The following is a 13005-nucleotide window of genomic DNA, read 5'->3' as shown; positions in this document are numbered from 1 at the left end:
AAAGATTCAAAAACGAACAAAAAAATTCAACTAATTACTGTCGCTCTGGCTCGTCCAAATCCTTTGGTTTTTGCGAAAAATTAAAAAGAGGTCGGAGTATTTGATTCTGTTTACCGATACAAAAAAAAAATCAATTTTTGCTGACTTTGCGCGGGTTGAAGTTTTCTTCAGCCTCTTTTCGATAAGTTTAAAGGTTTGAAATTGTGCCAATTTTGTCAATTTAGGCGCGATTTTCACCATATTTCTGCTAACGCATAGCATGAGGGACAATTGCTCAAATTGAAATGAGGCGTGTAATTATTCCAACTGGCGCATGGCTATGAAAGAAATGTATCATTTTTAATTTGAAATTTTTTAGAGAAATCTATAAAAAAAATTCGTATAAGCTTGGAACGTTTCTGAAAGGAATTCCGTAAAAACAGGATTCCGTATCATTTTTAATTTGAAATTTTTTAGAGAAATCTATAAAAAAATTTCGTATAAGCTTGGAACGTTTCTGAAAGGAATTCCGTAAAAACAGGATACGCTTAAGAAAAAACTTTTAAAAATTTTTCTGAACACCATCCATTAAGAAACTTAGGCAATTATGAGCTGCATCATATGGTAATTAATGATAATTTCCCAAATAATCGGAACAAACTATACAGCTAAACAAGCCTCTGATACTTGTTGTTCTGACTACTTATGAAGAAAATGAGAGAATGACTGTGCTCGTGATGGTTTTTTCTCCAGATACTTTTTAACTTTTAACTTCCAGTTTTGACGGCATTTTTTTATCATGCAAAAAAAATGTTGCTCAGAGCTCAAATCTAAAACAAGTATTTCACCTTTGGCCAATTGTGTAAACTTATAGGGGTTTAAATTTTACCAACTTGATCAATTTGGGACAATTAACGCGCGATGTATTTCGTGCAATTCTTGTGTTAGCGGAGAAAAACACGTCTATGAAAATGTTTCAAATTGGGTTGAGGCATGCTCTTTGACGTGTTTAAAACATTGCTTTTTTCCTTCTAAAAGTTTCAACTTTGTTGATTTGTCAGATCATCACACATAGCTAATCTGAACGCTTAAAGCTGAAAATTGACGAAAACAATCGTAATTAAAACAATTTCCAAAGGTTATGACAAATCGACTTTCCTAGTGTTTCGTGCATCGACACAAGTAATTAAGAATTGAAATTACTCCGAAGTCAAAACCACTTTGTTTGAAATTCACTGCGGTTTGCCGTCAAGAACTGTTAAGGAGTTTCTTTCTACTTTGTATATTTTCAATTAACCTCTAAAAGCGCAACCGCGCCTCGAATTCAAAACTAATTTGTTAGCATATTCGCATCTTTATTTGCAAACCAACTTGAACTTATATCTTGCTCCTATTACTTTTATGGGGGGGCTTGGGAACTTGATATGTTGGGGGATCCTGCCAGTAATAGTGGCGATCGGGGGGTTCTATATGCAGTACCAGGCGAACGTGTTCAAACTCCTGGACATTGGCAAACATGTGTATAACCACTACCCTGGACCCTGTCGAGTTGTCGAGGGCTTAGAATACGGAGCAGAAAAGGTTTGAGCCCAACAACGCGATTTTTTGGTCGAAAGTTTCCGAAAAAAAGGAAAAAAACGCCATTTTGGCCTGTTTGTTGCAAAACTTGCCTACGGCGCAGAAAGTTTGGTCAATATAGGGTCTTTTTAGTGATTTGGGAGAGCCCAGAAAATCAATTGGATCGACCTAAAAATATAGTTATAATGACTAATAATGACTGCACCTGAAAATATGCCGCGAGCGCTCAAACTGGCCGTGCTTACTCAGGTCCCGGTGCGTTGCTCAAAATATGACCGAATACGGTCGTATGGAAGACCACGAAGCAAGGTGAATTACACAGCCAACGAAATTCTACTGCCAATTTTGGATCTTTTCTGTTATACGTCCAAAACTCATCTTTCTGTTATGTTGAAAAGAATCGGATTCTTTTCAACAACATAATTCTTGAATCTAATTCTCGAAACTCATTCTCGAATATGATTCTCGAATCTGATTCTCGAAACTCATTCTCGAAACTCATTCTCGAATATGATTCTCGAATCTGATTCTCGAAACTCATTCTCCAATCTGATTGGCAATTTTAGGCCGTATAACAGAGAAGACCACCAATTTCTGATGCTGAGATTTTCTTAGCTGAGACTGATGTTCCTACTTTTGAAAATAAACAAAGCTTACTTATTTGACAGGTGATCGTGCTGCCAAATGGACTAGCGGTGATTGGATCGGGGATCAAGTTGGCAGGACGCAACATGACATGGGTGGAAAACTCGGGCCTGTTTCTGTTCGACTTCACGAATCCCTGGCAGAATGTGACCAAGTTCCAGTTCAGCTCCAACTACGACCCAACAGTGAGAACGTATCCTGTTTTCAGCTTAGCACGCAAACGCCGATTGTTCCGATCAGGCTTTTTGGTGTCTTTTTTCTTCTTGTGGCTTTATCCACAGATCTCAAAATATGAACACAGAAAAAAAACATCAAAGACGGTTGCTGTGCAAGCAACAGAGAACGCTCAGACCCTATAGGGTGTTAGGGGGAGGACGGGGATGTGATACCAGACTTGACTTCTTACGAGTTTTCTTTGATGTCGTCAAATTTGGGCGGAAAAAGCACTAGAAAATCCATAGTTCCTTCCAGCTGTCAATTTGAGTGACGCGGTCGGAACAAAACTGCTCGAATTTGATTGGTTGAGTTTAAAAACGCCAATAGAAGATAATTTTTGTGCGGAAAAAGAAAGGCGCAGCTTATGTTCCAATTTAATTCCTTATTGTACATTAATGTGGAACACCTCAAGGTCAAACTTTGAAGTATTTTGAATAATTAACCTTTGCACCTCATACTCTGATGTTACTAATGGTGAAGTTATGCAAAAATTCTGCTATTAAAACTGTATACGAGCTTCTTTTTACTATAAAAACAGTAGAAAAAAAAACATTTTACTATAAGATCTTGTATCAGGACCAGAGGCGGATTTAGGGGGGGGGCGGGGGGGCGGACGCCCCCCCCTCATGGATTCGAACCCCTGCCGACCCAAAGGGTCCCCCCTTTGATACTTTTTCAGAAATCCATTTTTGGCAGACCGACCCTAAAATTTTTCTAAAGGCGCCTTCGGCGCCAATATATACTAACTTTGAGGGGGGAGCGCGCGCCAAAAAAAAAACGCTATTTTTTGTCAAAATTTTTAAATTTATCAAAAAGTGCCCAAAAACGGCTTTTTTTTTGACTGTTTTTTCAAAAATTTGCCTGCGGCGCAGAAAATTTTGCCAAAATTGGGGCAAAACAGTGCTTTGGGAGAGCTCGAAAAATCAATTTGGTCGACCTAAAAAAAAAAAAAAGGTCGTCAAAATTTTGGAAAATTTTTTGAAAATCCGCCCCCCCCCCCCCCTCGAGAAAATCCTAGATCCGCCCCTGATCAGGACTACCCAAGATTCGTTTGCTTAGAATAGCTCATGTTCTGGCTGCGTTTGCCTAGAATAACCAATGTATTAGGTTAGAATCAGGCCATTTGCGTTTAGAAGTAGAAAAGTCATTTGTTCAGGCTGTTTGAGTTTAAGATTCGAATTGAGATTCAGGAAACAATTTTTTAACTTTAGGGTTTCAACCCGCATGGAATCGCATTCTACGAAAACCAGCGTACTGGGCGAATTTCTCTCTTCTTAGTGAACCATCGGCCAGATGGAGACGCAATAGAAGTATTCGACATCGACTTTGCGAACATTCGGCTAATATTCAAGAAAGCCTTCAGACATCCTTTGATTTACAACATAAACGACATTGCGCCGACGGGGGAGAACAGTTTCTTTGCGACGATTGACCAGTACAGCACTTCTGAGAGGGGAAAATATTGGGAGATATTCGGCTTCCTCAAATGGGGAAGGGTCATCCACGTTGACGGGTCAGAAGCGAAGGTTGGTATACTATCCTGATAAAAAAGAAGGAGCTAAAAAAGAAGGTGCTCGTTGCTTGAGGGTGAAGCAACATTACCCAGTCCAGAAAAATAACCAAAAAAATTGCATGTAGTTCGTAAGCAGGGGCACAACAGCGGTTCGCCGTGATGAGCTGTACAGCTCTTGTGTTGGTCCTTTCCCCCGTGGATAAATGGTCTTAAAGTAAAGAATAAAAAAACAAAGGAAGCATAAAAAAACTTTGCCGTGACCTTGCGTGTTTTGGTGTTTAAGGAGAGTTTGTGAGAACAAATTTTGTTATTCAATTATTTTCCACCCACTGAAAATTGTAGATGATGAAAATCATCAGGTTCTATTTGAACTTCAGCTTCTGTTAGACAGCATTGCACAGAAAAACATTTTCAACAAGTCTTTTCTCAGGGATTCGACCCCCTGCCGACCCAAAGGGTCCCTTCTTTGGTACTTTTAAGAAATCCAGTTTTGGCGCCAATATACTAATTTTGAGGGGGAGCGCGCGCCGAAAAAACGCGATTTTTTTGGTCAAAATTTTCCAAAAAGTGCCTAAAAATGCCTTTTTTGGACTGTTTTTCAAAATTTTCGAAATGTTTTTGAAAATCCGCCCCCCCCCCCCATATCGAGAAAATCCTAGATCCGCCCCTGGTTGTACACAGCAGAACAGCATTTTAGTGATTTTTTTCTTGTGTGGGTGAATATTGGGATCTCTTCAGCTATCACACACCCCCCCCCCCCCCCCCCCTTAGTACTAGTAACGATTTGCCACCCCAATAGTTATCTAACTCAACGTTTAAGCATATGTGAATTTTGTACGTAGTTACTAATCTTTTCCTTTTGCAAAATGGGGGGGGATAGTTACAGACATCCGAATATCGTTAAGTTGTATTACTGATTATCTGGGACAGGTTGTGTGGGAGGGACTGAACTACCCGAATGGGCTGGCCATCACGAGGGACAGACGACACCTCTATGTGGCGGAGTTCGTGGGGGGTGACATCCAGGTGTTCGACGTGAGTCAGAAGGACAAGAGTCTGAAACATGTGAGGAGCATCGCCACTCACACCCACCCAGACAACATCGAGATAGACCACGACAGTGGGGACCTGTGGATCGGTAATACTTAATGGACTCCATGCCATTATAGCACCCCCTCCCCCACATAAAACTCCCCCACTTTTTAAATCTTTTATTTTGAACCACCGACTAACTACAACCCATTTTTTTCAATAATAGGTTTTTTTCCCATGGTATCATCCTGCTATAGCCCCTAAAAAAACTCACAGTGACGCGACCACCTCAAAAATTTTAAAAGTGACTTGAAAATTTTTTGAGGTGGTTCGTTTTAAACAATCAGGTGGTTTGCCTTGTTTTTCGTTAAGCCACTCGGTGGGAGAGAACTTATATTTGAAACCGTGGAATAGCTAAAAATTGGCTGGAATGGAAAATGAATCAAGTGAAAAACAAAGTCTAAGCGGGGGCTTAAAAATTGCTCGAAAAAAACTAATATCAATGTTGGCAGTTTTGTGTTTTTTGTTAGAAAAAGACTATTTAAAACCTTTTGAACTGGAGATGATGTCATTGGGAAATTTTGTACTGCGATATAATCCGCCAGCCGCTAAAAACAAAGAAATAGAAATTGAAAACTTAAATGAAGTTATCAAACAAATGTGTCAAAAAAAATTGCAGAGCCCAAGGATCATAACCAATTGTATGTTTCATTTTACTGTCAGTTTCTGTAAAATTAAAAGTCACCGATTACATACCATTATAAATGGATTATAATACTACAAATTTTAATATGAAGTTAAGTCACGCCATTCCCTATCAGTCCTGACATCCGCTTAAATCATCCGTCCGCACATGTTTAACACTATATCCCCTGCCAACTCTGCCACGTGCCAACTTCGGTTTCTTTTGTCAATCTTTTTACGCTTATTAGATACCACCCGGTATGCGGTAGGTGCCACAATTTGACCAAGCAAACAAATGTCATACGATTCTAATCAGCAAATTCCTGACCTCAGTGAGTTCAGCCCTCGAGTTCAACTCAACCTTCAAACCATGCTATGTTTACTCAGTAACCCTCCCAAGGTCTTCATTTAATTATCCCGCTAACGTTCCGACCTCCCAAGGGTAAGGGGAGGCCCTTTTAATGGGTAACTTATTCATTCCAAGCATCTAAAATTTCTATCTGTCCTCTATCCCAATCCCGACCTTCAGGGTAAGGTAGTTCGTCTATTAGGGGTCAAATTGAACCAAAAAGTCACCTCCGGAGAGCCAAGTAAATTGCCCGTCTTTTCATAATATTTATGAGACTTAATTCTCATGAGCGGTCCTATTACTATCAATTTCGTCTGGGACTACTTTTCTTTAGTCTAGTTGAATTGCTATTAATAGATCACTCGCCAAGCTAAACTGAACCCAATGTTTACCTAGTCCACTTTGAAATAACTCTACTACTCCAAGGTTGCAATACAAAACTAAATCTCTTTCAGCTTCTGTCTAGTTCCCTAATTATAAGTTTTCCTCCCAGTTTTTAGCAAGGTGGCCCATGTTTATTTCCAGGGGTTGGGCTGGGGAATACGCCACTTTTCGTTTTTAATCTTGGGGTTTTCCATGCAATTTTGGGATCAAGACGCCCAAAGGTCAACTTGAGGTCACCCAGGGGTCAATCGAGGTCAAACTTCCATTTTTGGGTTTAGAGTCCCATGGGGGTCCTAACTACCAAGTTTTACTCATCTACCATTAATACTTCAAAATTTATCCCATTTCTAAGGTCCATTATCACTTTTTCCGGAAAAAGGCAATTAAAACCGGAAGGAGTCACCGGAGGTTTTTCACACATAAAGGGTCTTTTTCGTGGTTCGTATCTTATGTCCATTGCCGCAATAAAATCATTATGCCACCGTTCATCATTACGCCTGAATTGCCTATTCCGGTCTAGGGCGATGTTTTTTTCAGTGCTAATAGCTTCCAATTCAACCGCTAGATTCGGTTCAATTTATAATACAAGATGTATCTTGCCACTACCTATCATTACTCCAAGTTTCAGCTCCCTGCACTCATTGGAGGCCGAGAAACGACTTCCAGAAATTAGGGCTGGGTTTGTTTGCTTAGGGCATAAAACCGGAAGTGGGGTTCCTAGGAGTCTGGGATTCTCAACTTAAGTTTCCCTTAACTAGGCCTACAACAAAGTTTGAGCCCAAAACCGGCGCTAGTTTCCGAGTTTTGATAGGGCCATTTACACTTCCAGGGAACCGTTATCACTTGCCCCCCAAGGGTCTGAGGGGTCCTATTTTTTGTATGCCCGGGTCCAATCATCTCTAGTGTCGCTCCTCTGAGTTTCATAACATCTCTTTTACAGCTTTCTTAGTTCCGATTTTTTTTGGGGGGGGGGGGGGGGGGGTCGCCGATTTTGTCAAATTTTACTTTCTGGCATAGGAGGGACAATATCTTTGAAGATTGAAGTATTTTGAACTCTACCCTTTGTTTGCTCTACTGCTTAACTTAATGGCGAATCAATGTTACGCTCAGGTTACTATAGCATGTAATATAGTAGAATCACCAATTCTAGATTGTTATTTATAGTGTTTCAGCTGAAGGTGGTTTAAAAGTTCGCCATCCGAACTCCTTCACGTAATTCTGATAAATGTATAAATAGGTGCATACCCGCATCCAGTCTCAAGCGTTAATAATCGATTATATTACGGTTTTAGTACCATTTTTACTAAAATTGAGAAACAATCGATTCTAATCAATTAATAATCGATTAGAATCTCTCTTTTTAAAATCAAATTTTTATTCAAATTTCTAATTCATTAGATTTGCACAAAAATCCATTAAAGTCAATTATAATTGATTATGTTTCTTTTTGTTTGTCCATTTTGTCTTCGAAGTTGCATCTAAATTGCTGATATTTTATGCTTTTTGTAGACGTTAAATCCTATGAAAAAAGAGAAAATGTTCTTGAAATTTCCCAATCGATTCGAATTTATAAGTTTTTTTCCACTTCTTCCCCATTAGAGTTGTTTTGTGATGCATATTTAAAATTTTTTAACCACCAAAGCATCAGCGAATTGATTTATTTCATGATTGATTCGGAAGATTTTTTTTCATCTACCCCGGGAAACTTTTCACTAATATGACAGGATCTCTATGAAACTTTTGTTTCGTGGTAAAACGTTGTGTTCAGATGAACCAAAGTGTTCAAGAGATCTCTCTGTTAGAGATTTTCTTAACGATTATAAAAAATTAAAAACTCCTGGAAAATATCACGATAATAGTCAAATATAAATCTTTTAAACACCTAATTTTGGTAACGATAATCAATTATAATTGTAAAAAAAATCATCATAATAATCGGTTATAATCGATTACTTACGCCTAAACTTGGATGCGAGTACCTTGGATTTTTCAATGTGGCAGAATATCAATGCTTTAAAATTTTTTCGTTTCTCTGGGGGGTCAATCGAATTGATTTTTTTAGCTGCCCAACTGAGAAAATCTGATTTAACAAAACATCTGATTTTAAAAAAAAAACAACAAACGGCAAATTTGGGCATTTTTTGAAATTTTTTATTGAGTCTTCACTTTTGAATGATTTAGTTGACCGCTCGCATCTCACACTTACTATATATTGACGCCAAGAGCGCCTTCAGAAAATTTTCAGGGTTGTTCAGCTAAAATGGATTATTGTACTATAATACAGTGGAGTATAATGAGTTTTTTGTTTATAAATATTTTATTTTCTTGAAAAACTGTTGATTATAAAGGATTTTATTGGGTTACGATCAACTTAAGTATAACCAATTGTAATGATTTTTTTAAAATCAATTATAATTGATCATTGTCTATTTAAACTCTTCAAGTAGTTCTTTTGAAAATATTATGAAATAACATAACTTTTGTACTAAAAACGATAAGCATAACTTTTGTACTTTTGTTGTTGATCCGAACTTCGTAACAAAAGTAACAATTATTATTTGTGCTCGCGGTGGGTTTTTTTTCTTCAGACAAATTTCGAGTTTTTAACTAGCCATTTTGACGGAATTTTTTAAAATCATTCGAAAGGTATTGTTGTCATGAGCTCAAATTTGAAAAGATATTTCACCTGTGATCATTTTTCGTAAAGTTATGGGGGTTTAAAGATTGCCATTTTGGCCAATTTGGGACAATTAACGCGCGATATATTTCGCGCTATGAACGCGTAAGCGGAGATTTAATATGTCATAGAAATCGTTCCAAATTGGTTGAAAGAAGCTTTTTTCCATAAATGATTTGTTAAAAGGAGCAAAATCTATCCTTTTGTACTTTATAAGGCGTGTGGGGTACAATTTTTACAAAAAAAAATCTCAAACGTTTGAAAAACAATTTTAATTTTATTTTTTTTACATTTTATTTTTTCATGTTATTACTGCCCCTTAGACCTTAAGAGGCAGTCGAAACATTCAGGACCTCGCCTTGATACTAGCAGTCTTGTTGTTATAACAAAATGGTTGATAGTACGATATCAAGCATTTCGTTGTCCACGATGTTCACAAAAGTTAATATTTTCATTGCATTATAACAACGCTAGAACAATTTTCCAACCTAAAATTAAAATGCGGGGCGGAGTGTTTCAAAAAGCTATGTTGACAAAGTGTTTTATACCCCATTGTTTTAAACATGATAGCCCTGGATAATTCGTTTAACTATACAATGAAAGAAGCCAAGTAAATGAGCCTAATATTTTTCTACAGTTTCGTACAATAAATTGTATCAAAACACAGCATAACCTCTTGCAGGCTTCTGCTGTGTTTTGATTTTAACAGTATTTATATGAACGTTTTTCTTTCAGAAAAATTATTTATTTCGAAAACTCAATTTCAAGCAAAACAAGACTGCTCGTATCAGGGCAATCCCTGAATGTTCCGACTGCCTTTTAAGGTCTGTGGAGCAGTAAAAACATGAAAAATTAGATATGAAATTTGAAATTTTTTGTGAAAATCACCCCTCTTAGCCATATAAAGTTCAACGCGATAAATTTCGCTCCTAGTAACAAACAATTATGGCAAATAAACTTCCTTCAACCAATTTGGATGAATTTCGAAGACGGATTTTATCTTCGCTTACGCGTTTATAGCGCGAAATATATCGCGCGTTAATTGTCCAAATTGGCCCAAATGGCAATCTTTAAACCCATATAACGTTACGCTAAATTATCTTAGGTAAAATTTTTTTTCAAATTTAAGGTCAAGGCAACAATAATTTTTGAATGATGTAAAAAAAATTCGCTCAAAAATGGCTAATTAGAAATTCGAAATTTGTCTGAAGAAAAACCCATCCCGAGCACAAAAATTCTGTTATTTTCGTTACAAAAGTCGAAACAACAACGTTAATTGTATCAAAACAAAGCCCGGAATGTTTCGACTGCTTCCCAAGGTCTGTTGGGCAGTGTTCGTTTATTTGAAAACGGATGAAATTTTCAAAGAAAAAATAGTTTTTTTTGCAGATTTTTCAAAAAGCATCCCCAACACGCTACGTAAGGTTTAACGTTAGATGTTTCTCCTATATCAAAGAGTTAAATACACCAAATAGCATGCCTAATTTCAATTTGGAACGATAACTAATATCTAAGTCGGATCAAATTTCCGCTTACGCGTTATCAGCGCGAAATATATTGCGCGTTAGTCATCTCAAATTGTCAAATTGGCACTCTCTAAACCCTATGCAAAATTTGCCATTTGTAAAAATTGAGCTCATGGCAGCAATACATTTAAAATGATATAATAAAATTCCATAAATAAATGGCTAATTGAAAAGCCGAAAATGGTCAGGACAAAAAAACCCTCGAACACAAATATTCCCACCCCGTCACTTTTGAAACTTGTATTAAAATAAGTTTTTAATTTTAAAAACGTAGGTTTTATCTCGGGTTAAAATTAACTCCTTTGAACATTTAAGTGTTTTTTTGAACCAATATCTAAACCAAACTTGACTTGCTGTTTTTCAGGCTCGCATCCAGTTTTCTTTCGTATCTTCCAGCTGAAAAAAGGACCCATAGCTCCCGCCTCTCAGGTGATCAAAATATCCTACGACCCAATTGCGAACAGGGCGCCCATAATCAACGAAGTGTTCTCGGATGATGGGATGATATTAATGGGATCGGCTGGTGCAGCCCACTGGAAATCTCGACTGCTTGTCGGATCCGTATTCGAACGTCTAGTTTACTGCGAGATAAATGTCCCCTACACGGCCAATGATATAGTGGATAGATGGACTATTTAAATGAGTATTATATATTTGTAGTTAAAATCAAAAAAAGAAGCCGTTCATATAAAATTGTGTTTCTAACATCGAAAGCTTCCTTTCTTTAACGGCAAATCTATAATTATTTTGACTTATTGTTTGTAGTTGTCATGCTTTTGCTGAGGTTTGGAGCTGATTTTTTTTTCATTTCGTCACAATTTTTGCCTCGTTTTGCAATTTAAATTTAATCATTTGACATCACTGTTGTTTTAATACTTAAAATCCACTTTTCTTCTGAAAATCAAAGAATAAACTTTCAGTTTAAATCTTCTGCATTTCTTTTTTTAACCGATTCGCTCCAGGATCTTCATTGAGAGTCGTCGCAGAAGCTGAGGTCATTCTTCTTCCTTTGAAGACGACTTATGATGCAAATTAATCGTAGCCTCAGTTAAGCCATCTGAGCTGCCGTGTTGAAAGGAGTGATCCGAGTTGGGCAATTATAGACAGACGAAACCAGAGAAAAAAAGGTTTTTGCAGTGTTTTGCAACCGAAATTTGGCATGCTAAAACTTCCGCGACTGTTGAGACAGTATACCTTAAGCGGAGTTGCAGGAACTCAGCAAAAGAAAAACAAGTACGCGAGCCAGTTTGGCTCAAAATCATAGTCATTACTGAATGTTTTCCGAAACTTGAAAACTTTGCACCAAATTTGAAACTTTTGGCTTCTTTCGTAAAAAAAAGAAGTTTAATTGTTCAGTAGAAACAAAATCTTGCTGGCTTATTGGAAGTGGGCTTCAAGCCTCCAAATTGTAGGAAAATTTTGCAAGTAATAAGCAAGAGAACATATCTTTTGGTTCAAGATTTGTTGCAAAAATATGGCAAGGTTTGTATTCCAAGGCCACTCGGTACATATGTTGTAACACTGTATGTATGATTTTTTGTTTCAATAAAAAATGGGTTTTGCTATGATCAAACCTAGTTTTTTGTTTGAACGTTTTTTGCATTAATGTCCAAGACTGGGAAAACATGCCGCTCAATCACATTTCCATGCGTATCTAAAAAAAATTCTGGCGCGACTATAACTATCCGGGATGAAAACAAACCGGAAAAAGAAACATCCATTTTTTTCTCACTATTTAAATTAAGCAAATCTCACACACACAGTTAGTTTGTTGCCCGTAAAAATAAGTTTAGTATTAGGAAATTTTGATCGCGCTAGCAAAAATGACAGTTTTTGAGAAGTTCCCTCTTATAGGTGATTTTTTTTTCATAAAATACCTATGATATCGAAAAAAAAGTTAGTCCCACTTTCAGGATGCATACGCGCAAACGAAAACCTTGTTGATCAATAAACGACATAATACAGAGCCAATGAGTTCATCAATTTATCCCAATACATTTAAATCGAATAGATAGAAAAAAATTCCAAAGAGAACAGGTTTTTCCATTGCAAGCATGTTGTTGTTGGTTAGTTTTGCTTGAAGGTTGCTCAATGTTGTTCCTCTATTGCTTGGTGGAACAGATATTTAGGGATAGTCCATAATTCCACCAGCGGCATTTATGAACAACTTTGCTTGCAGAATGGAAAAAATTAAAGACCACTTTGCAATACTCTTGCTTTTCACAAGGAAAAAATTGAAAAACTTTAACTTTGCAATTTAGAGAAGCTTTGAAATTCTTTTTAATTTTTGCTGCTTTGAGTGTTCTTTTTGCTATAAAATTTTTTGTAGATTATTGACTTTAAAAGGTTTTTTTAATGGTAGAGATTACTACACTAATGTACAATATTAATCGTAGTTTCAGTCGCTTACTGTCAAGTAACC

The 13005-nt window shown here is 37.0% G+C and overlaps 1 protein-coding gene across 1 annotated transcript; it reads left to right on the top strand.

Annotated features, from left to right (window-relative positions):
• Nucleotides 1–1232: 1232 nt before the first annotated feature.
• On the top strand, nt 1233–11391 carry LOC134846323 (serum paraoxonase/arylesterase 2-like). Its single transcript, XM_063863629.1, has 5 exons — nt 1233–1560; nt 2226–2387; nt 3630–3944; nt 4862–5069; nt 10948–11391. Exons 1-5 carry the CDS (start codon nt 1381–1383, stop codon nt 11220–11222), a joined length of 1140 nt encoding a protein of 379 aa, XP_063719699.1. The 5' UTR covers nt 1233–1380; the 3' UTR covers nt 11223–11391.
• Nucleotides 11392–13005: the final 1614 nt, after the last annotated feature.

Source organism: Symsagittifera roscoffensis, chromosome 5 (assembly GCF_963678635.1).
Source record: "Symsagittifera roscoffensis chromosome 5, txSymRosc1.1, whole genome shotgun sequence".
Lineage (NCBI taxonomy): Eukaryota > Metazoa > Xenacoelomorpha > Acoela > Convolutidae > Symsagittifera > Symsagittifera roscoffensis.
This window is presented reverse-complemented; position numbering and strand designations above follow the sequence as displayed.

Excerpts from the sequence above, each read along its gene's own strand:
- LOC134846323 (XM_063863629.1), top strand. The coding sequence starts at position 1,381 with ATGGGGGGGCTTGGGAACTTGATATGTTGGGGGATCCTGCCAGTAATA. Across the intron at positions 1,561-2,225 it reads TAGAATACGGAGCAGAAAAG|GTGATCGTGCTGCCAAATGG; the intron begins GTTTGAGCCCAA and ends CTTATTTGACAG. Across the intron at positions 2,388-3,629 it reads GCTCCAACTACGACCCAACA|GGTTTCAACCCGCATGGAAT; the intron begins GTGAGAACGTAT and ends TTTTAACTTTAG.